The sequence below is a fragment of the Pelophylax lessonae genome (assembly GCF_965119305.1).
Source record: "Pelophylax lessonae genome assembly, chromosome: 7".
NCBI lineage: Eukaryota > Metazoa > Chordata > Amphibia > Anura > Ranidae > Pelophylax > Pelophylax lessonae.
Window position 1 is genome coordinate 230503231 of NC_138774.1, and position 22455 is coordinate 230525685.

The window sequence follows — 22455 nt, forward strand, 5'->3', positions numbered from 1 at the left end:
GTTCTGCAGTGGGCCCAGTAGGGGGGGGGGGACCAGGGGCACACAGGGGCCCAGAGACAGCAGAACACAGGTGAACTGGATAGGAGGAGTGGCGAGTGTAGCATACAGAGGAACCAATCTCCTCCATTTTCCTCCTGCAGCTACAGGATGAAAAAGGAGGACAGTGATTTCTCTACATGCTGCCCCCTGCCGCCCCTCCTATCCAGGTATACAGTGGAGCTGCACAGGCCCCCTGGAGCATGGGGCCCGGTTGCAATTGCAACCCCTACAACCCCTGTAGTTACGCCCCTGACTTAAACATTGACATATATAATGTGCATGTGTACCCCAGGGTCTGCTAACACGATCACTGAGGTGGCAACCACTGGAGATTATTTTAATTGACTGCAATTGATGGACTCTTTTCTCTTACTATTGATGCACATTATATATGTCACTTTTTTAATTATTTTTTTATGGTGATTTATGCACGTGCTGTTTCTGGCGCAACACTGTTTGATTACATTGTTCAACTACTTGCTGGCCACATGCACTCGCTCCCGCACATCATTCCTCTGCCTCAGTTTCCTTAGTGAGAAAATAGTGAACCAAGCCTGCACAATGTGTTTTGGCACAGTCACTTGTAGTCTGCACCAGTGTTGCATGCAGGAGCATAACTAGGTTAATTGCAGCTTGAGAGGTCCTTTTTATACCAACCCCAACCCCTCACCCCCCCCCCTCCCGCTTTTCCATGGCGATAAAAGGATGCCTCGTGAAATAAAAAACCTCTGGATTATAGAGGATACACAGAAAGGGAAATCTGGGCCCACAAAGACCCCCAAGGTGGGAAGCAGCATGTCACTTGCACTAAAGAGGAACTTTATTTGCTTTTAACTTTGGCTTCACCCCCTCTTCCAGCTCCACCATCTTTGTTATTATTGTGCGTGCCCAGACAGGGAAATAATGAAAGCTTATTCATTTTTGGTACAAACATAGAGCAAAGAGAACTGAAACATACAGAGGTATATAAAAAATGCAAAATATTTACAGTCTATCTGATTATTCACAAAACTGAAGGTCTATGTAATATCCTGAATAGATTTGGGGTAGTCTGGAGGTGACCAAGTGGGTGTTTGAGGTAAACAGTGGGGGAATGAGGTAGTGTGGATGTTCAGGTCATTCCAAGTACCAGGGGAAGATGTAGAGTAAAAGACAAAGTATAGAAAGATAGTGTAGCAGGGAAATAGATGCAAAAGGGTTTGCCAGGGGAGGGGAAGGTAGCAAAGACATGAATTGAATGGAGCTCATGAAAATAGTCCAGTTACTCCAAATGGAAATATAATGTTCATATCTGCCCTATATGAAATATGTGGGAGACCCCCTACATTATAAATGTAAATTGTTGGGATCCATTCTTTATTGAAGGGGAGAGTCTGGTTCCATCCTTCATTTAGAAGAGGTTTTATCTATTATTTAACTGAGAAGTAGAGGTTGGGGTTATTTTTTAATTTAGAAGAAGAGGTTGGATCCATTATTTATTTGAGGAGGGGAGGTTGGATTAATTCTTTAATTGAGAAGGAGGTTTGGTCCATTCTTTATTTTGAGGAGGAAAGGTTGAATCCATTCTTTAATTGAGGAAGTAAGGTTGAATCTATTCTTTGATTGTGGAAGAGAGGTTGGATCCATTTTTTTTAAGGAGAAGTTGGATCTTTTTTTTTAATTGAGGAGGAGAAGTTGGATCCATTCTTTATTTGAGAGAGATTGTATTCATTCTTTATTTGAGGAGACCTTGGATCCATTCTTTCATTGAGAAGATGTTGGATATATTCTTTAATTGAGAAGATCTTGGAGTCAGTTTTTTTTAGAGGAGGAGGGGTTGTATCCATTCTTTAATTGAGGAGAAGATGTTGGAGTAATCCTTTAATTGAAGAAGAGAGGTTGGATCCATTCTTTCAATGAGGAAAGGTTGGAACCATTCTTTTTTTGAGGAGACCTTGGATCCATTCTTTAATTGAGGATAGAATGTTGGATCCATTCTTTAATCGAGAAAAGGAGGTTGGAATAATTATTTAATTGAGGAGAAGAGGTTGAAACCTTTCTTTAACCGAGGAGGAGAAGTTGGATCTACTTTTTTATTGAGAAGAAGTGGTTTCTTGTTCTGATGTTAATGCATAAAACTTTCAATAAAAATTATTGAAAAAGAGAAGAAGTGGTTGAATCCATTCTTGAATTGAGAAGGAAAGGTTGGAATCGTTCTTTAATGGAGGAGAAGGGGTTCGATATCCATTTTTTTTAATTGAGGAGTAGAGGTTTGGGAGGGGGGGGGTACACCAGGGTAATTACTCCCCTATCACAGATTATGGGATATGCAACTGTGTCATTAAAGGAAAGGCTTGCTTTAAATGGAGCGCATAAAAGTAATCGAATTACTTCAAGTGGAAATATATTGTTCCTCCACGCATTGTTGATAAGTCTGTTCAATTATCCATTCTTTAATTGAGGGATAGAAGTTGGATCTCAAGTGCCTAGGCATCACAGTTCTGGTAGCTAATACAAAGAAATGCAAGTGTCCTTTTATTGGCACTAGTGGGCTGGAAATCATAGGAAGGCATACAATTTCAGGTATTTCTTGGGTTTGAGGCCTGTGACTTATATACCATATATAGTGCAGATTTGTTACCAGAAGGACAGCATGCACATTGAAGCACATAAATCACACTTTCTCTTGATATTGATTTAGTGATGCATTTTTGCTTCTTTCTCTATTACCATTTAAGCCTCCAGATAAAGAAGGAGCGCTTCCCCAGCAAGTAGGCAATAAAACTGAGTGCGCCCTGCTTGGGTTTGTTCTGGATTTGCAACGGGACTACCAGCTGGTGCGAGACCAGATTCCTGAGGAGACGCTCTACAAAGTGTACACATTCAACTCTGTCCGTAAATCTATGAGCACCATCGTGTGCCTGCCAAATGGAGGATTCCGGCTATACAGCAAAGGAGCTTCGGAGATCATGCTGAAAAAGTGAGTAGGTAAAGTGGACCTGAACTTAAAAAAGTAAAGGTTTGCAATGTTATAGAGGATATCTAGAAATGGTAATTTTGCGTTACAGTAGCAGTACCCTGAAAAATGTACCTTTTGTTTTGGATTCCTGCTGACAAATACAATGTCAAAACCAAACCCTCTGAATGGGATTTTTACGGGTACAGAAAATTACATATATGTAAAAACCAATATAAATTGTATTTGTTGCGATTAAAACCAGTATGAAAAAATCTTAAAACACAAAGTTGATGCAGTCATGTAACATATTAGGCATGATTGTACGTGAAAACTTCAGAATTCTGTCAACTGTTGGATTGTGGTGACAGAGAGTACCCAACATGTTTCAAACAATTTGTTTCTATAATCTTCTTCAGGGGTGTATGGTCACCATATGCCTAATATATTATATGACTGCATTAACTTTGTGTTTTAGGATTTTTTTCATACTGGTTTTAATCAGAACAAATAAAATGTATATTGGTTTTTACATATACAGTATGTAATTTTCTGTGCCTGTTAAAATCCCATTCAGAGGGTTTTGTTTTGGCATACAGCAACTAGGGATGTGGGCGTAAAATTTTTTAGCTATCAACAGATCTCCTATGTTCGCTGACAAATAGTAGAGCATTCTCTGGTGAGTAAGTGTGCCTAGGCACTCCAATGCTGTTTATCTGCTATGTGAGAGCTAAGGCACTGCTGCCTCTGAATACTACTTCCAGGAGATTTGGTGATATCAGTACTGTGCTGCTCCCTGTTCTACTTGCTGGAAAGGAAACTGTAGCTGGGGAATGCCAGTGCAAGGATCTCCCTAGCTTTATTAATTCTGTAGATTTGTGCTTCCTCTATCTCTTCTGATGATTTTTTGAATATTAGCCCAATATTACCAGATCGTCCGACATGAGGAAGCAAAAGCTCTGCCTCTACCAAGATGGCCATCTCTAAACTGTACAGAACAAGGCATGATCAGTAATGGGGAAAACATCATCTGCAAGTAGATGGAATGTGAAAACAGCATTTTACGTGCATTTCTCCTTCCTCTTTTTGTTATTGAGTAAGCCAGATTATCTCAATCTCTATCTTAAAATACATCTACACTTTAAAAAATTGCCTTTGTATATTTAAAGCAGAACTCCATTCAAAAATAACCAGATAAGAATGAATAGCCCCTAAAAAGATAAAACAAAAACAGCTTTTGCTGCAATATTCCTTTTCAACCCAGAGATTTCCACTGAACTTTTTCCTCAACTCAATGTTCTCAGTCTGATTGACCACATCATTCAACTCACTTCCTCTGAGCCCAGGTTGTTCTAGACCTGACTTTAACCTTTAACTGGACAGCAAAAAGGAGAAACAGCACAGTGATAAGCTCATCTCTCTGTCACTCTGCTTTCTCCATATATCAACATGTTTCTTGTTTGCATATGAACTGATCTTTGTGCTGCTTCTGCCTCGCACACTCCAGACCTGCTGCAGGCTCATAATAGGTCAAAATCAGGTCCTAACAATGCTTTAATTTAGCAAACACATCTAAGGAAGTAATTAAATGTATGCAAACCAATTTAGACTTCTCATTGCATATTTATTTATTACAGGTACCGTATTTATAGCGCCAACAACATAAGAAATGTAAAGGCCAAATCAAGGTGGCTAAAATAGAACACGAGAGACATATAGCGGAAGAGAGTAAGAAAAACCCCAAGAAATTCTTTAAGTATATAAACAGTAAGAAAGCGAGGCCAGAACACATTGGCCCCATAAAAGACGACGAAGGGAAGCAGGCCACAGAGGACAGAGAGAAGGCGAAAGTGTTAAATCATATCTTCTCTTCAGTCTTCACAAAAGAATCGGGGGGGGCTACACTAACCCAGCTTGTAATGCTAAACTAAATAATACACCTCAGGAAGTACTGCCATGGCTAACAGAAGATAGACTTAGAACTAAATTAGAGAAACTTAACATAAATAAATTACCGGAACTGGATGGCTTTCACCTGAGGGTTCTTAGAGAGCTCAGCCAGGTGATAGCCAGACCATTATTCTTGATCTTTAAGGATAGTCTACAGACGGGCATGGTGCCAGCTGATTGGAAAAAAGCCAACGTGGTACCAATATTTAAAAAAGGGCCGAGATATATCCCAGGTAACTATAGACCTGCCAGCCTAACATCTGTAGTCTGCAAGATTTTGTAGGGGATGTTAAGAGACTACATACAAGATTTTAGTAATGAAAACTGTATTATTAGTAGTAATCAGCATGGATTCATGAAAAATCGTTCTTGCCAGACCAATCTATTAACCTTATACCATGAAGTGAGTTGCCATCTAGACAAAGGAAAGCCTGTGGATGTGGTGTATCTGGACTTTGCAAAGGCATTTGACACAGTTCCCCACAAACGCTTACTGTACAAATTAAGGTACATAGGTATGGACCATAGGGTTAGTACCTGGATAGAGAACTGGCTCCAGGGGCGAGTCCAGAGGGTGGTGATAAATGGGGAGTTCTCGGATTGGGCAGGTGTGGAAAGTGGGGTCCCCCAAGGTTCTGTCCTGGGACCAATCCTGTTTAATTTATTCATAAACGATCTAGAGGAGGGGATAGCCAGCACAATCTCGGTATTTGCGAACGATACTAAACTAAGCATGCCAATATCTTCTATGCAGGATGTGGAAACTTTACAAGCGGACCTGAACAAAATAATGGGGTGGGCAACTACAAGGTTTAATGTTGAAAAATGTAATTGAAAAGTAATGCACTTGGGCATCAGAAACACGAAAGCAAGCTACTCACTAGGGGGGGGGGACCTCTGGGTGAATCTAAGATGGAAAAGGACCTTGGGGTACTAGTGGACAACAGGCTTGGCAGTGGCATGCAATGCCAAGCCGCTGCAAGCAAAGCCAACAAAATACTGGCATGTATAAAAAAGGGGATTCACTCCAGAAATAAAGAGATTATTCTCCCACTCTACAAGACTCTGGTCCAGTGAAGGGCAATAAAAGTCCAGAGAAGGGCAATAAAAATAATTAGGGGAATGGAGGACCTCAGCTATGAGGAAAGACTACAAGCATTGAACTTATTCTCTCTGGAGAAGAGACGATTGAGGGGGGATATGATATCAATGTTCAAATACTGTACTGGAGATGACCCTAGCATAAGGAACAAACTTTTCAGAGAAAGGGAATACAAGAAGACATGTGGCCACTCACTAAAACTAGAGGAAAAACGGTTTAACTTTAAAATACGTAAGGGGTTCTTTACTGTCAGAGCAGTAAGGATGTGGAATTCTCTTCCACAAGCAGTGGTATCAGCAGGGAGCATCAATAGTTTCAAAAAACTAATAGATGGGCACCCTAAATTCCACAACATAGAGGCGTATACAATGTACGGTTAACAGCAAACACACACACACATTATGGGTTGAACTGGATGGACTGATGTCTTTTTTCAACCTCACAAACTATGTAACTATGTAATTTATACAGCACTTTACATTCACATCAGTCCATGCCCTCAAGGAGCTTACAATTAAGGTCCCTAACTCACATTCTTGCATACACATACTGGGTCTGGGGCCAATTTAAACAGAAGCCAATTACTCTACCAGCATTTCTTTGGCGTGAGGGAGGAAACTCACAAAGGCACAGGGGGAAAATTCAAACTCCAGGCAAACAATGCCATGATTGGAATTTGAACCAACGTCCCAAGTGCTTTCAGGCAAAAGTGCTAATCACTTAGCCATTGTGCTGCCCATATGAGCATTAAAAAGGACCCTAATAGTAACTGATTATTTAAACTAAACTCTACTACTTTTTTTGCCTCATTTATCTTGCAGTCATGTAATGTTGCAGGTGTACCTTTGCACCTCATTGTCCTATTGTGGGGAGGGATTAGATTTAGAATGTGACCTAAGCTCTGGATCTGAGCATTATATGAAACACCCAGAACAGCCTCTCTTTAAATGTGTATGCTCCTCCCTCCTGGCCACTGGGAGCTATAGTCTTTAGCTGTGCAATCAGCTAGTCAATTGCTTGATAACTCTCTGTTGGAACTGCTTCCAGAACAGATTTCACAGCTAATATGTGCAACATCCAGTAACTTACATGAATCTCTAAAGCAGTGTTTCTCATTTGGGGTGCTGTGGAGCACTGGAGTGCCATTTAGGTTGCCCCCAGGTGTTGCAAGCATGGGACCTAATTTCCCCTGGATCAGCCCAATGAGTTGCCATGGTGTGGGAAAGCCAATAGCACCATAACAATCAGTGAAGCTCTAGGGAAGGGAAGCATGGTGTCATAAGTTGCTCCGGTGTTGACGGTCAGCTGTCTGCACCATGGACATGCATGACATTGATCCAGGGTAGGTGGTATGCAGGACCACCAACAGCATTTAGAAGAGTATGGAAGTCCGCCTTCTCCAGAACCGCTTTAAACTCCCGCCCTTTGCTGGAGTCAGAAGGTAGGGACTATGATGTTAAGAGGGGACTGTGTGATTGGGGAGGCTCTGTAATGGAGGGACTATGTGATTAGGGGGCTATGTGATGGGATGATTGTGTGACCAGGGCCGGACTGGGAATAAAATTCAGCCCTGCAAACTATTTCATACCAGCCCGATAAAATTATTATACCAGCCCAAAAGCATAATGCCAATATTTTCTTGTTCATAAAAGGGAAAATCATGCATTTTAAAGCACATTTGAAAAGTGTATTATATATATAGATAAGACAGATATAAAAGCACATAGGGCTTTATATATATAAGAGCAAATTCTGGTTAAAAGTGGTAAAAGTGCAGACATGGTACTGGAGGTGGTCATAGGATGTGTGAACATGGTATAGGAGATGTACAGGAGGTTGCAGGCCTGGTACAGGAGGACATATCAGAGGCTGCGGACATGGTACAGGAGGACATGTCACAGGCTGCGGAGATGGTACAAGAGATGTGAGAGGCTGCGGGCATGGTACATGAGATGCAGGGGCTGTGTGGGCATGGTACAGGAGATGCAGAGGCTGCAGGCATGGTACAGGAGATTTCAGAGGCTGTGCGGGCATGGTACAGGAAATGCAGAGGCTGCGGGCATGGTACAGGAGATACAGAGGCTGGGGGCATGGTACAGGAGATGCAGGGGCTGCAGGCATGGTCAGGAGAGGTAGGGGTTGCAGATATGGTACAGGAGATGCAGCGGCTGCGGGCATTGTACAGGAGTTGCAGAGGCTGCGGACATGGTACAGGAGATGCAGAGGCTGCGGACATGGTACAGGAGATGCAGAAGCTGCAGGGCATTGTACAGGATATTCAGGGGCTGTGGACATGGTGCAAGAGATGCAGGGGCTGCAGGCCTGGTACAGGAGATTCAGAGGCTGAGGGCATGGTACAGGAGATGTCAGAGGCTGTGTGGGCATGGTACAGGAGATGCAGAGGCTGTGCAAGCATGGTACAGGAGATTTCAGAGGCTGTGCAGGCATGGTGCAAGAGATGCAGAGGATGCAAACATGGTACAGGAGATGCAGAGGCTGCGGATATAGTGCAGGAGATGCAGAGGCTGCGGGCATGGTGCAGGAGTTGCAGAGGCTGCAGACATATTACAGGAGATGCAGGGGCTGCGGGCATGGTGCAGGAGATGCAGAGGCTTCAGACATGGTGCAGGAGATGCAGGGGCTGCAGGCATGGTACAGGAGATTCAGAGGCTGCGGACATGGTGCAGGAGATGCAGAGGCTGCGGGCATAGTACAGGAGATATCAGAGGCTACGGGCATGGTACAGGAGATGTCAGAGGCTGTGCGGACATGGTACAGGAGATGCAGAAGCTTTGCGGGCATGCTACAGGAGATTTCAGAGGCTGTGCAGACATGGTACAAGAAATACAGAGGCTATGGGCATTATACAGGAGATACAGAAGCTGCGGACATGGTACAGGAGATGCAGAGGCTGCAGACAGATACAGAGACTGCGGGCATGGTGCAGGAAATACAGAGACTGCGGGCATGGTGCAGGAGATGCAGAGACTGCAGGCATGGTGCAGGAAATGCAGAGACTGCAGGCATGGTGCAGGAAATGAAGAGGCTTGCGGACATGGTGCAGGAGATGCAGAGGCTGCAGGCATGGTACAGGAGATTTCAGAGGCTGTGCGGGCATGGTACAAGAGATGCAGAGGTTGCAGACATGGTACAGGAGATGCAGAGGCTGCGGGCATGGTGCATGAGATGCAGAGACTGCGAGCATGGTGCAGGAGATGCAGAGGCTGCGGGCATGGTGCAGGAAATGCAGAGGCTGCGGGCATGATACAGGAGATGCAGAGACTGCGTGCATGGTGCAGAAGAGGGAGAGGCTGTGGGCATAGTGCAGGAGATGCAGAGCCTGTGGGCAAGGTACAGGAGTTGCAGAGGCTCCGGGCATGGTACAGGAAAGGCAGAGGCTGCAGGCATGGTGCAGGAGATGCAGAGGATGTGGACATGGTACAGGAGATGCAGAGGCTTTGGGCAGGGTGCAGGAAATGCAGAGGCTGCAGGCATGATACAGGAGATGCAGAGACTGCGTGCATGGTGCAGAAGAGGCAGAGGCTGTGGGCATAGTGCAGGAGATGCAGAGGCTGTGGGCATGGTACAGGAGTTGCAGAGGCTGCGGGCATGGTACAGGAGAGGCAGAGGCTGCAGGCATGGTGCAGGAGATGCAGAGGCTGCAGGCATGGTGCAGGAGATGCAGAGGCTGCAGGCATGGTGCAGGAGATGCAGAGGATGTGGACATGGTACAGGAGATGCAGAGGATGCAGGCATGGTGCAGGAGATGCAGAGGCTGCAGGCATGGTGCAGGAGATGCAGAGGCTGCAGGCATGGTACAGGAGATGCAGGGGCTGCGGGTATGGTACAGGAGATGCAGAGGCTGCGGACATGGCACAGGAGATGCAGGGGCTGCGGGCATGGTGCAGGAGATGCAGAGGCTTCAGACATGGTGCAGGAGATGCAGGGGCTGCGGACATGGTGTTGGAGATGCAGGGGCTTCGAACATGGTGCAGGAGATGCAGGGGCTTCGAACATGGTGCAGGAGATGCAGGGGCTGCGGACACAGTGCAGGAGATGCAGAGGCTGCGGGCATCGTGCAGGAGATGCAGAGGCTGCAGACATGGTGCAGGAGATGCAGGGGCTGCGGGCATGGTACAGGAGATGCTGAGGCTGTGGACATGGTACAGGAGATGCAGGGGCTGCGGGCATGGTGCAGGAGATTCAGTGGCTGCGGGCATGGTGCAGGAGATGCAGGGGCTTCAAGCATGATGCAGGACTTTGGGCATAGTACTGGAGATGCAGAGGCTGTGGAGGGATCTTACTTACCCATCGATGAGGCACCTTTCATTTAAAAACGGTGCCATCACGTCACTGCACATGCGTCGTCTGCCCGAGAATGGCCGAGTGTGTACAGTTGACCTGTCGGGCCGGTCACAGCCATTTTTTTACAGATGCCACTGCCCTTCAGGCAGCCCCAGGGCAGGGGAACTTGCCGGCCTACTGGGAAATTTCCCAGTATCCCGTAAAGGCCAGTCCAGCTCTCTGTTTGACTGGGGGGTCTGTGATGGAGGGTAGACTGTGTGATTGAGGGACTTTGTGATTGGGGGCGGCTCTGTGATGGGAGGACTCTGATTTAATGAGAGGACTTTGTGATGGGGGAGCTCTGATGTAATAGGTGGGCTCTTATGTATAGGGGGACTCTAATGTGATGGGGGTCTCTTGTCTAGAGGAGATTCTGACGTGAAGGGGCCTCTGATATGAAGGGAGACTTCATACATGAGGTAATATTATAAAGGTGGTTGTGTGCATTGTCCCAGGCTCAGGTTTTCCAAATTCCCTTGTAATGCATAACTTCCATTGCAAAGAAAAAAGTATATTTGCCTTTAGTAAATAAGCCCCAACTAAGCTAAAAAAAGTTGGGTTTTGCTGACGCTTCTAGATCTAGAGGAACTGGCAGGGGGGGCTGGTTCGAAGGAAGAAACCTGAGGTGTTATATTGAGTACTGGGGTGTTTATGGTAAATTGCCATAAATAAATCTACACCTCTGACATTGTAAGCGCCTTACAAGTGAAGAGCAGTATATTATACTTGTGGTATCTGGCATGGAAAATTAAAGTTCCCTCAGCTTCACAGATTGGATGGTAGGAAATCAAAGAGCTGCCAGTGGATTAACGCAGTCATAGGCACATACCATATGTTACTCACATACGTTCGGTATAAGAAAGTTCCTTTTCTTATACTGGGTTCTCATACGCCCGAATGGTTTTATTTCCTAGTCCTGAAAACCATGGAGAAAGCTTAATTAAAGACAGTGGGGAGGCTCAAAGTGTACATTGTGTTTTGCCGAAATAGAGAAAGTCCATATTGCCAGCAACGATATGTGCTGTTGGGGGGGTGGATCTGTGATCAGAGCCAGATCAGGCAATAAAAAGCATTACCATAGCTAGGATTAGATTGTGATACTGCACAGCAGATGCTGATGATAAGCCGAGGTCTGACTTAAGAACTCGCGTTTACATTTTTTTACGTTAAATAAACTCATTGATGAAAGTAGTAATCTTCCAAGCAGACTTGGATTTTTACGTTTATGTCGCTGTAAGGGTAAATTGATATGTATGAAAGAACGGATTTAACAACTGCTTTGATGCAAGCTATGACATTTTCTAGCATCATGGATTTTCTAAAAAAAGCAATTTCTCTTTCATTTATTGATGGACACAGCTCCTGATTCTTCTTAACCATTAGGTTTTATTGCCCCCTACAGGAGTAGGACACTAGGCAGGAAAAAGCTTGACTACGCCTACGGGCAGTCCCAGGGGGTATACACCCACACTCTGCTATAGGCACTTCGTTTTTTTCTGCCTACTAGTCAGGAGTAAGGACCTACTTCCTTGCTGGGATCTCTGGTCCTGGCAATTTTTTTCCCTTTAAATAGATTTTTTCCTATCTTTCTTATTTTGTTCCTGTGAGAAGCTACTATCAACTGCCGGACTGGGCAACGGACTGGATAATCTAAATCCAGAGGCTCCCCCCAGTCTGGCCAGCGAGCGTGCACAGACCTCAGCTTCGCACCAGGTCGGCCGCGACATAGCCTCACTGGATAGGGGCTGGCTTGTGAGTTAGACGTCTCGCGAGGTTGCATAGGACCTGGCCTCGGCCTGAGACGCAGCTTTCCTCCTGGCTGACAGCCATCCACAGTCATCCACAGCGGTGGCCTGTCAAGAGTGGTGCCCACCCTGTTCCTGGTATGGTAAGTAGCTGTCCCCCCCCCTCTACCCCTGGAGGGTTTTTGGGGTGGACGTGGGCCCCTACCTGGGACGATGGGACCCCCAAGTCCCCCCCCCCAGCCCTCCAAAATTTGGTGGTCACTGTGGGTCTTCAGGCCCCCCCCCTCCCTGGGTGAGGTTATGAGCTGGCTTTAGCCACATGCTCTTAAAGGGGGGTTTGTTGGAGTTGCTGCTGACCAGGTTTTTCTTTGTGCACAACGGGGGGTTGAGCAGGGTTCCCCAGCTACCCTGGAGGTTGGTGACTAGGGCAGGAAAGTCCTCTGGGCTCCCCCCTGCAGTTGTTGGGCTGGGGAGCGGATGGTTTGGCATCTGCAGGTCCGCGCCTCACGTGGACGGATCTGACCCAAAATTTAGGCAGCGGCTTTGAGGCCTACTGGTGAGGAGCTACATGGGGTGGCCCCAGTGAGGGTGGCTAAAGCCACTACCCTCCGTTTGGGCATCCGCCATCCCCTCCACTGCCCCTGGGCAGTCGGCTCCACTGAGGCTTGCACCGAGGTGGCTGGGCATCCACAAAAATATAGGCCATGGCTTGCGGCCTGCTAGACCGTGCGGCCGGGTCAGCATCTGTTGGGGGGGGGCCCGGTGAGCCTGGCTGGGATGAGTGCACTTGCGGCTGGGCCTCCACACAAATTGAGGACTAGGTCATGCAGCCAGCATAGCACCTCCCTTGGAAGGGGTGGCGCTTTGGGGGCTGTTTAATTTTTGATGGCAACCATGCTACCAATATTGTGGAGGGCACCTACCCCTTTTAGTGCTGCGGGACCATCAGGATACCTTGCCTGCGCATTTGCATCACAGCGGGCGGTCCCCTTTTATGGAGGCTATTTCCTATTGTTCGGGCCTCTTTGAAGGGGCTCAGAGGGTGACCCCCTTGGATCCAGTTGGTGGTCCATTCATGGAACCTGGGTTGGCGTCCCCCTTGCAGGATCACAGTCAGTGGACCTCCCCTGATTGTTGTGTTTTTCCGGGTCACCTCAGTATATAGTGTCCACTGCCCTCTCCTGCCTAATCTGTCCTTCAGATCCTGAATCTGTTTCGGCCGCTGCGGACGAGAGTCACCCTACTGGGTCTGCGTCCATGCACCCTGGGTGCTCAAACAGTGAGGATGTTTCCTCTGCTCCTCTAGCCATGCATGAAAAGGAGCTGGTGGATGCACTAATTGTTTCAGAGTGTGAAATTTTAAGCATGGCGGAGATGCTGCATTGGAGGCGCCAATCCCTTTTGGCACCACAGGTCCTCCACTGTGGTGGGGTTGTTCCCCTTTCCTGCTTATTTTGACAACATTGTCACATAACAATGGAGTTGTCCAAAATGTACTCTTGTGGTCCCTAAGCATTTTGCTATGGGGTATCTTTGTAAGGATTCCCTGCTTAAAAAGTGGACAGTCCCACCTGTAGTGGACTCGCCGGTTTCCAGGGTATATAAAGCTACCCTAATTCCGGTTGAGGAGTCCTTGGCCTTTAAAGATCTGGTTGATATGAGAGCGGAGGCTCTGGCCCGCCACATGTTTCTCTATGGCTGGTTCCGCTTAGGCCGGTATTTACTATTGCCCTAAAATACTAAAGTACTAAAATATGGCAGCCCAATTTCAAATAAAACAATATTTATTTAAATCCATTAAGAAAGATGGTGGGATTGTACATAACCACCATACACTAATTACAAACATTGTAATAGATAGTATTAAAAACAATACAAATGCATAAATGACAAAGTAGATGCTGATGTATCCCTCTGGTCCGTGCCAATGCATTTCGCAGTCAACAGCTGCTTCATCAGTAAAACTGCGGAAGAATCAGGAAAGTTAGAAAATATTTTTACAGTACAAAAAATCCGTACACTTTAGATATACCAGATTAAATCACCACGTGTGCCAGTAGGATTACCACAGCATCTGTCCCATATGTATCAACCACTGAGTCTCAAGAGGATATCATATTCAGTGTCTAAATACCAACCCCCTAGAAGACAGGCATAGGGGTGGCATACCGGGCACTGGACTAAACCGAGGGGAGGGCCATGACCAGCCAGCCACACCATCACAAATGCAAGAGTGACATAGCTCTAAGTATGCTTATGTAAAACGCAGATCACTTTTGCACAAAGTAGAGAACAACAGAGGTCAAAACAGCTATACCAGCATCCATACGCACATGATCAAACAGTCCAGCCGACCATCCACTAGGGCCCAGGGAAAATGAATCCTTTCTGGGTCATTAGCAGAAAGGGGAGATCAGCGAATGGAAGTTCTCTGATCTCTCTTCCTCTACCCGGGTCTGGCAATGGGCGTGCGGAGCCCCGAAAACATGGTGGGAGCACCCACAGTGGAAAACCAGTAGTTACGGGGGGTTTGGAAGTGATCAGGCAGCTGCACAGGCAGTCTGCTTGTCAGATTTACACTCACTAGCTGCCAATGATACACACACTAGCTGCCGATTTAGATGCACTACCTGGGAATCCACACACTGCTACCAACGTGCTGCAGACAGCAGTGGCAGCAAAACGGTTAAGGTAAGGATACCAAATTTTCAACTTAAAATATAGGGACACACTACTGACTGCACCCAAAAAAAGAAATCCCCTTATTTTTAGCCGCACTCACCAAATCATGCCCCCGTTTTTAACATGCCCTGAAGCAGTTGCTTTCAGACTTTTGGAACAAGAGGCAGACATAAAAGGACAAACACCTTAAAATGGGGACATAAGCTAACCCACCTATAGGCAAAGGAGCAGGAACATAATGTTCCTTCTTGACATACGAGCCTCTAAAGGTAAAGCACTAAAAAAACACATTACTGTTTATCAACGATCACGTAGGGCTTAATTTACCAGGAGGAAACCATGGTGTCCGGGCTATCCTTGCACATAGAGTTTGGTAAAACTGGCTATATTCTCTTACATTTCTTCACGGGGTTGAACACCAATTCCCTCATCCACCCTTAACAGCTCAATGGGGTATGGACTAATCAATACGGCAGCCTGCACTCCCAACTGTTGCCATATCTGAACTGTGGTTGCATATGATTGGATGTAGCTGCTGCTTGTCTGCCAATTTTCTGCCCAACCTCCTTATTCAATGCAAAACACTCTTATCACTCAATACAAAGAGAATAAATTTGAAGAGATACTTAAGGCGTTTTTTTTCTTGTTAAAAAAATAAAGAGGTTATACTTACCTGCTTAGGACAACAATATTGCACAGAAGGATCCTTTACCTCCTCTTATGGTAGTTCCCTGCCAATGCTGTCCCCTTTTCTCGTCTCCAGGTGCCTCCCTAGCAAGCCAGGTGCAAAGGAGGCAACCGTGCGCATTTGCTCCCGAGCTGGGCTGTGTGCTTCAATAGGCACACACAGTGCCAATAAGCCATGCCCCCGCTCCAGTCTCACCAGAATTTCTTAACATTTTTTTTAACAATTTCTTGACAGCAGCAAGACCCAATGGCTCAGCTGCCCTAAGTGTTTCCTGTAAGACCAGGAAGTAAGGGGAGCGGTATTGCACTGCTGGAGTAGTGACATTAAGCCGGGTAAGTGTTAAGAGATGGGGACAAGTAGTGGGGCATTTTTTTTACTTTAGTGCAGAGAATGCACTAAGGTAAAAAAAACCTTCTGACTTTAGGACCACTTTAATACTAGTTATAGTAATCTGAAATGTTAGAGATGTCTGTTATAGGTGTGAGTTGGCCCCCTGTCTTGTGATATAACAAATGCTGCAGAATTTAAAGTAGAACTAAAGGTAAAACTGTTTTTTCTCATTTTGGATAGAGTAAGGGAGTGTTATAACCCCTTGTTCTTTCTTTTGTTTTTTTGTAAGGGGGTGGGGAGGTGGTCACCAGATCTGGTGTCCACATTGGAAGATTTCCTCTCTATTCCTGTTTTGCTGAAAACTAATATGCGATTTTCCTTCACTTTCACTTATGGTAATGGTCACCAGGACAAAATGAGAAAGTGAATCTCCCTAATGGGGGCACAGACAGCAATGAAATCCTGACAGGGGTTCTTATTCCTCTGCGCACTCTTCCTACAACTGAAAAAGTTATTAGAGTTAGGCTGGGTTCATACATCCCTGGGGTGGCTGTGGTCTGCATTTGAAAAGGGTCCTGTTTGTCTTTGGTTTCGATTCAGGTGCGAATTCAAGGCAAAAATTCAGACCTGATTCGCACCTAAATCAGTGAACAGGGACGTACCGGACTTCCCTACATTAAGAGGGACTACCAATCTTCTTGTTGGATTTTTATGTTTTATGTTTTTATTTTTATTGGTGATCAAGGGGTTAAATGTATGCCTCATGCTTACTGACGTGTGTGGGGGGAGTAGATTGTGTGACACAGACACAGATCGCAGGTTCAGCTATGCTGAATCCTGTAATCTGTGACAGTCTGTCACAGAGAAGATCCGCCCGCTTTGTTTACACAAGCGGGCGGATTTCCACACTCGATCCCCCATGATCGGGGAAGAGCAGCGGTGATCACCACCTCTCCTCCCCTGGCCCGACTCCTGCTGTGTCTGAATACATCGGGAGCAAGCCTCCGGCAGCACGCGTGCGCCGCCGAGAGGGGGCATTGTCCAGTGACGTAGGTCTACGTCGCTGGACGATAACGAGCCACTTTGCCGCAGTACCAGCTCAGTGAGCGGTAGGCAAGTGGTTAAAGTCCCAAACCCTCTGTCTCATGCATCGAATTTAGGGATGGAGAAGCTTTGCTATATTAGGCATTCCTTTATATTAGCCATTGAGCAACATCTAGGTTTACTGCCCCCTTACAGTGGGGTCAGGTTACATTTTTTGTAGAATCATTTATTATCATTCCCTGTTGGCCCCATAGATATTTACTTTTCAAGGAATCATTTCCTCTATACTTTGCGATTTTTTCCTCATTATTGTTATTTTGTAAGTTTTAGTCCTTTGTTGGGCTGTGCTGTATTCCCGGGTCTGTTGCGTCCGCCATCCAATTGTGGAAACTGCAATGCACCCTGGAGGTCCACCTCCTCCCCCTGCACCACTGTTGTGACTTCATACTTTGGCGCCGCCGCATCGGGCGCGGAGTATCCATCCGCGTCTCAATACATGTGGCAGTTTGCGCCACACACTCGGGCGACTTTAGCAACTCATTGTGTGGCGCCTCCCCTTGTGCAGAGCGCCTCACGTGGCATTGGGAGTCACCCTGGGCTCACATTAGGGTGTGTACATATACAACTCCCTTTTCCAGGACCACATCTTACTCTCACGATTTTTATTCATGGACATTATTGCTGGCAATGAGGTAATCCCGGTGGCTATACATCACTATTTCATTCTCATTCACTTATGTCTCTTGCTCTTTCACTTTTTATTATCCTGGTACTTCAATCATCTTTCAAGTACTTTCTTATCCACGTTGAGCACTTTTTTACTTTTCATACTTCTCACCCACATCCTCCATGCTGCTCCGCTGGGCACTCCATTTTCATTTCCATATATGTACTACCACTTTCGGTGCACTTATATATCATGTCATTCCTTCCCTTTTCTAGCATTTTTCTCTTTTTTATCACTTGGCACAAATAACCAGTCACTTTTTATACGACTCTGGCACATTTGTACACTTTAATACATTCATATGTATATACTTCCTTACTTTGTTTTTTCATCCCCAGAATCCTCACTGCCTTTGTCCATTTTACTGTTCCATCCATTTCGATGGTGATTTATATCATTTGTTGGTCCCTGGATACATGTGTGCCTCTGGATCTTACTCCCTCAGTTCCCTTTAGGATGTTTTGAAAGCTGATATAGCCCTGGGCCACCAGCATTCATACACTGCAATATGCTGGTTTTGAGGTAAATTATTATCATGGACCATATTCCCAGGTGGGGATTTCTCACTTTTTTCTCCCCCCCTTTGGTCCCACTACCCTACATACAGTTTGAGTCTACTATATTTTCCATCTACTACTTGTTATTCACGATGTACATTCTTTTTAGATATTTAATTGTGCATCCGCTCCTGAGGAAGTAGAATACGGTCTAAGAAACGCGTCGAGCAAACTATGATGCCAATAATGTACTGAATATACCCAGTTCATCTTTTATGACATTTAATTTCTACGACTTATCCATCTGTTCAACCAACTTATTGTAATGTATTATACGGTACCACCATGTTTTTTGTTGTTGATTTTGATCCATTTTGGTGATGTAATTAATTTTTCATCATGTCATCCCATTGTTTATATATGTGCTACAGGGCTGTGTTGTGGCAGCTACAATAAACATTGCTATTTTAATATATGATCTCTATGTATGGCCTATTTTATGCATTGCTTCTCATTTAAAGTCCCAACCCTTCTTTATTTCTTTTTGAACCAGGGATGGAGACACCTCGTGGTGTCTCATTTAAAGTCCCAAACCCTCTCCCTCACACGTCCCGAAATTGGGCTACTGTGCTGTCTATGATAGAAGGCGGTACTTCCTATAACAGCGACCGCTCGTCCTTCCTCCTGCTCGGACTGGCCTGCCCCCCCCCCCCTGCCTCTCATCTCAGCGCTGCCTGCCCTTTTTCTTTTAATATATCGGCGTATAACACGCACTGTTGTTTTGCCCTCCATTTTTAGGAGGAAAAGGTGCGTGTTATACACCGATAAATACAGTACATTCTAAAACATTGCAATGGTCATGGGACTTTAAATGGGGCAGGTCACATTAGTAGTTACAAATTTATTAAAAGTAATAATAATAACACATTCCGTGATTTGCATAAGTACATTAAATCAATTTCCAAATATATTACAAACATATGTTAAAAAGGAGCTGACATATAAAAAAAATCATATAGTAATAAACCAATTTCATATTGTAATATTAGGACATGTAAAGGTATATGATGGACCGATAAGGTAGCAAGTTTGAACTCTACACGTTTCGTGGATCCAATAATGTCCACTCAGGAGTTTGATGCAAAAGAATATCTGTGAATGAAGGTATATGTTAAAAAGAGACAATCCCATATGTATAGGGAGTATGTTAAGTTACTCCGCATAGCAAGAGGGGGGGGGGGGGAGGAAGGATTGCAAATGATCTTATTACTTACATATCCGCTCAAAGAATGTACCCAACATCTAGGAGGGGAATGGGGCGCCAGGACGGATGTCTATCCGGGGGATGTTGCGGGAAGAACCACTTAGCCCAATGGGGAGCAGCCAGGGGGGCAGACCAGGACAAGAAGGTGCAATTCCATGGGATTTGTGAAGTGATAAGAACACAAATAAATAACATTGATCTGGAAGAAAGGTATGTATAGTGTATATCAAGATATGGCATATAATTAAAAAAAATAATTAATAATGGTGTCAAAGTAACATGTCTAGTAAATCCACAGAAAGAACTCCAGGTTGTAAAGAAAATTGATAGAAAAGGCACCAAAGCCCCTATGTAACCAGCAGGTGTAAAAGTAAGTGTGTTGGCCAAGTGTACTCATATGTAGTTATATAGATAGGTGTGATGTATCAAGTGTCAACATACGTTAGGTCAGATAGGTAGGCGTGATTTTCAGGTGTCCTCATATGTTTCGTTTAACACATAAGTAAGTGTGTTGGCCAAGTGTCCTCATATGTAGTCATAAAGGTAGGTGCGATGGTCAGGTGTCCACATACCCCTGGACAAATAGGTAGGTGTGATGGTCAGGTTTCCACATACCCCTGGACAAATAGGTAGGTGTGATGGTCAGGTGTCCACATACCCTTGGACAAATAGGTAGGTGTGATGGTCAGGTTTCCACATACCCTTGGACATATAGGTAGTTGTGATGTCAGGTGTCCTCATACTTTTGGTCACATAAGTAAGTGTGTTGGCCAAGTGACTCCAAATATAGTCATAAAGGTAGGTGTGATGGTAAGGGTCCACACATCCTTGGTCATATAGGTAGGTGTGATGGTAAGGTGTCAACATACCCTTGGACATATAGGTAGGTGCGATGGCCAGGTGTCCTCATATGTTTGGTCATATAGGTAGGTGTGATGGTCAGGTGTATATAAATTTAAGCCATATAGTGTATTTTTCACATGGTCCTGCATCCTTACCAAGGTTGGTTTCAGTTTGTAGGAAGGTGCAGCAGATCAGCACTGGAATAATGGGGTCATGGCCTGGTAAATTATTTTTTTTCTTGAAGTATGGATGCCAATTTGTACTTTTTTTTATTTTTTTCTTGTGTCAGGTGTACAAACATCTTAAATGCTGCTGGTGACCTTCGCACTTTTCGGGCCCGAGATCGTGATGAGATGGTAAAGAAGGTCATCGAGCCAATGGCATGTGACGGACTACGCACCATCTGCATTGGCTACCGGGACTTCCAAGGAGTACCTGAGCCAGAGTGGGATAATGAGAATGAGATAGTGGGAGACTTAACATGTATTGCTGTGGTGGGAATTGAAGATCCTGTCAGGCCGGAGGTGGGCATATTCTCTACCTTATAAATGTGGATCAATTAAAGTAGATCTGTCACCTGCATACAGCAGCACATTATTCATATGTAAAAACAGAGAAACCAAAACCAGTGGAAGTCTCTCCCTCCTTTGAAAATATTAGAATGCACTTGACTGAGGATGGTGAATCAATAGAGGTGAAAACAGGCAAAATGTTAATTTCACCTCTTTAAAGAAAGATTCAATTCTTTGGGCAAATAAATTAGCTCCTCGCTTTGCTTTCCCACCTCTGTTAGAAGGGCAGCATTATACAATGCAGTGAAACCTGATTGGCTGGCACTGCCACCCTTCCTTTTCCCGGTCTTGAAATCAAGAGTCAGGTACACCCACTGTATTCTAAACTATATATCACAATTTGTTAACGAATCATTATCTGGATGGAATAGGATCTTTATCTGCCCGGAGTTATTGACCTTTGATATTTTTAAGTTTTATTGAATGGAACATTGCCATATAAAGCTTAGGGTGTCCTGCGACAGTCAACGCTTTATATGCTAATGTCCCATTCAACTTAACTTTGAGGTCAGGGCCTCTTTTTTTTTTTGCTCAGTTCAGGGGTCTCCAAACTTTTTAAACAAAAAGCTAGTTTACTTTCCTTTAGACTTCCTCAGGCTTGGGGATCAGTAAGAATATAAAAATGACATACAGCCTGTGGTCAGTAGGAGGAGTAATAATACACCATCATTGGAATTATTGGGAGGAATAGTACACACCATGAGTTTTTTGACCAAAAAAAACTGACAGCTCCGGAGGCGCTGTACTAACATTTCAATCATAGTACAATGATCTCCCCCACTGAGCTGTTGCGTTCTGACAGGGGGGTGGCCCCACCGCCAGAACACTCTGGGCAGCGCTCTCAGCCATTGGCTGAAAGTAGTGATCGCAAACTGGTCGGCTGATGGTTTTCATCCGGCTTCTGTCAGACCGACTGCCATACACACAGGCCAAATGACATTTGGCCTATGAGTACTAGGCTTTACTGTGAGGAATTGTGCCACATCATTGGTATCAGCAGGAGGAATAGCTTCCCAATATTGGTGTCAGTGGAGGAAATAATGCCCCGCCGTTGGTATCAGTGGGTGGAATAGTGCCCCATTGTTGGTATCAGCAAAATAATTAGTGTCCTATTGTTGGTATCAGTGGGAGGAATAGTGCCCCATCATTTGTATCAGTGGGAGGGATAGTGCTCCATCATTTGTATCAGTGGGAGGAATAGTGCCCCATCATTTGTATCAGTGGGAGGAATAGTGCTCCATCATTTGTATCAGTGGGAGGGATAGTGCTCCATCATTTGTATCAGTGGGAGGAATAGTGCTCCATCATTTGTATCAGTGGGAGGGATAGTGCTCCATCATTTGTATCAGTGGGAGGAATAGTGCTCCATCATTTGTATCAGTGGGAGGGATAGTGCTCCATCATTTGTATCAGTGGGAGGAATAGTGCCCCATCATTTGTATCAGTGGGAGGGATAGTGCTCCATCATTGGTGTCAGTGGGAGTATAGTGCCCCATCATTGGTGTCAGTGGGAGGAATAGTGCCCCATCATTTGTATCAGTGGGAGGTATAGTGCCCCATCATTTGTATCAGTGGGAGGGATAGTGCTCCATCATTTGTATCAGTGGGAGGAATAGTGCCCCATCATTTGTATCAGTGGGAGGGATAGTGCCCCATCATTTGTATCAGTGGGAGGTATAGTGCCCCATCATTT

The 22455-nt window shown here is 45.1% G+C and overlaps 1 protein-coding gene across 7 annotated transcripts in view; it reads left to right on the forward strand.

Moving 5' to 3' along the window:
* The window catches only part of ATP2B3 (ATPase plasma membrane Ca2+ transporting 3), a 307321-nt gene that overhangs the window by 221926 nt on the left and 62940 nt on the right, over nucleotides 1-22455 (forward strand). For all 7 annotated transcript variants that reach the window (XM_082263025.1, XM_082263024.1, XM_082263019.1 and 4 more), the window contains 2 exons: nucleotides 2757-2998; nucleotides 20480-20714. In XM_082263025.1, the coding sequence (XP_082119151.1) occupies nucleotides 2757-2998; nucleotides 20480-20714 (477 nt within the window). The remainder of the gene's footprint in view (nucleotides 1-2756; nucleotides 2999-20479; nucleotides 20715-22455) is intronic.